General features: G+C 43.5%; 1 protein-coding gene across 1 annotated transcript in view; it reads right to left on the reverse strand.

Annotated features, from left to right (window-relative positions):
- The window catches only part of casc3 (casc3 exon junction complex subunit), a gene marked incomplete in the record, with an annotated part of 8,701 nt that extends 8,013 nt beyond the window's left edge, over positions 1 to 688 (reverse strand). The window contains 1 exon segment of the mRNA XM_014023158.1: positions 496 to 688. Within this exon segment, the coding sequence (XP_013878612.1) occupies positions 496 to 681 (186 nt within the window).
- Between the last annotated feature and the right edge of the window lie 1,006 nt (positions 689 to 1,694).

Here is a 1,694-nt window from a genome sequence, read left to right on the forward strand (position 1 = left end):
CAGATTAACTCTGCAGACTCAGATCAGCACTCAAACCTCTTCCTACAGATAAACTCAGGTTTTATTTTCCCACAGCTGAGACGAACCGAGCCCAGTGGGTCACAACATCCGTGGAGTCCAACCCGGRCCCGCTGGAGGTTCGGGCCCACGCACAGCTAGGAACCTTGGGTTTTATAGTCTCTCTCGTCAGTTTGGACCTTTATTTCTTCTCGAACCTTCTCTGATTCGGAGAACCTGAGTGAGGGGAACCTGGGCCAGAGGTCCAACTGGCGCCTTCTGGTCCCTCAGAGCCGAACATCGAGTGAAGGATAAACCCGTCCACTGATCAATTATTAACTGATATTTAACCAGCAGTCGCACAGAACCGAACCTGAGCTCCCGGACCCGTTAAAGTTTAACTCTGAGCGGTCCAAGTCGGACCTTCCAGCCCGCGTTTGGACCTGAGGACTGGGGAGCCGWCGTTAGCTCCCCGGGTTAGCCTGGACAGCTACTCACACACTCCGACTCCACGTCGCTTTTCGGTTCGGTCCGGCCCACCTCCACCTCCGCCGGCTCGGGATCTCGGACTCGGCTCTTTGGGTCAGGAGAACCAGACCGTCCGCTGTCCGAACCCGAGCCGGACTCGTCGTCGTCTTCGCTGTCCTGAGACGCGCGCTTCCTCCTGCGCCGCCGGTCCGCCATCTTAGGACTGGAATGGTTGGAAGCGGAAGAAGAAAGGCATTATGGGTAATGAAGTTCATGAGGGTCTACTCAGAGCCACGCTTTGAACTTTATTATTTATACAAATGCAACAATGTTTGATCAGCTTTAAATGTTATTTAAAATTAAAATTCAAGATATTTTTAATGTTTTGTATTTTACAGACAAAGTAAAGTCTGCAACTTTTGAGTTTTGATGGACAAGTGACAAATAACTGACAAGTGTGTCTTTTTTGTGCCTGTAAGTAATTCTGTGCCATTTGACTCTGGACTGAAAAAAATTAATGAACTATAAATAAACACATTTATATAAAAAATAATTCTGTTCCTGGGTTGCAAAGGTGGGGTTTAATCACTTTAGCACAAATATATTTTAATTTGTAAACTATTTTCAGACAGACTAAAGCTAYAAGGATGAAATTACGATAATAAGGCACAATGCCCACCTATAAAACTTAATGCAACACTATTTGCAGTGCAAGTTTCCAAAAAATTATAACAATTGCCTAAATGCCACGAACATCCGGCCCAGCACTGGATGCCACTCCCAGCACTTCCAGTTCACGGTCAACACAGTGTTAGYGAAAGATTTTTTTCACCCGACAACGACTCTTAATGATCTCCACAGTACAGAATTAGCATATTACATGTACCAAGATGGCAGTTAGTGGAAGACCATGGTAGCCAGTCACAGTCTGCGGTATAAGTGACTATATAAAACTGAATTATGTGCCTGGAAACTACAGATCCCCTTTAAGACTGGAGTTTTACAACYATCCTGGTTCAAATGTTTGTGTTTTTCTAATCACAGCTGTAAATATGGAGTCTGATGATGATTGAATTAAACAATTATGAGGTGTCAACAGTAGATGTATAGATACTAGGGTTTAAGAATACTTTTTTTGGAAGCGGAAGTATCAACTCAAGCTTTTTACTCATGTAAAAGTATAAAAGTACTGGTTTTAAAACTACTTAAAATATAAAAGTAAAAGTAAT

This window comes from Austrofundulus limnaeus, unplaced genomic scaffold (genome assembly GCF_001266775.1).
Source record: "Austrofundulus limnaeus strain Quisiro unplaced genomic scaffold, Austrofundulus_limnaeus-1.0 Scaffold358, whole genome shotgun sequence".
Classification (NCBI taxonomy): domain Eukaryota; kingdom Metazoa; phylum Chordata; class Actinopteri; order Cyprinodontiformes; family Rivulidae; genus Austrofundulus; species Austrofundulus limnaeus.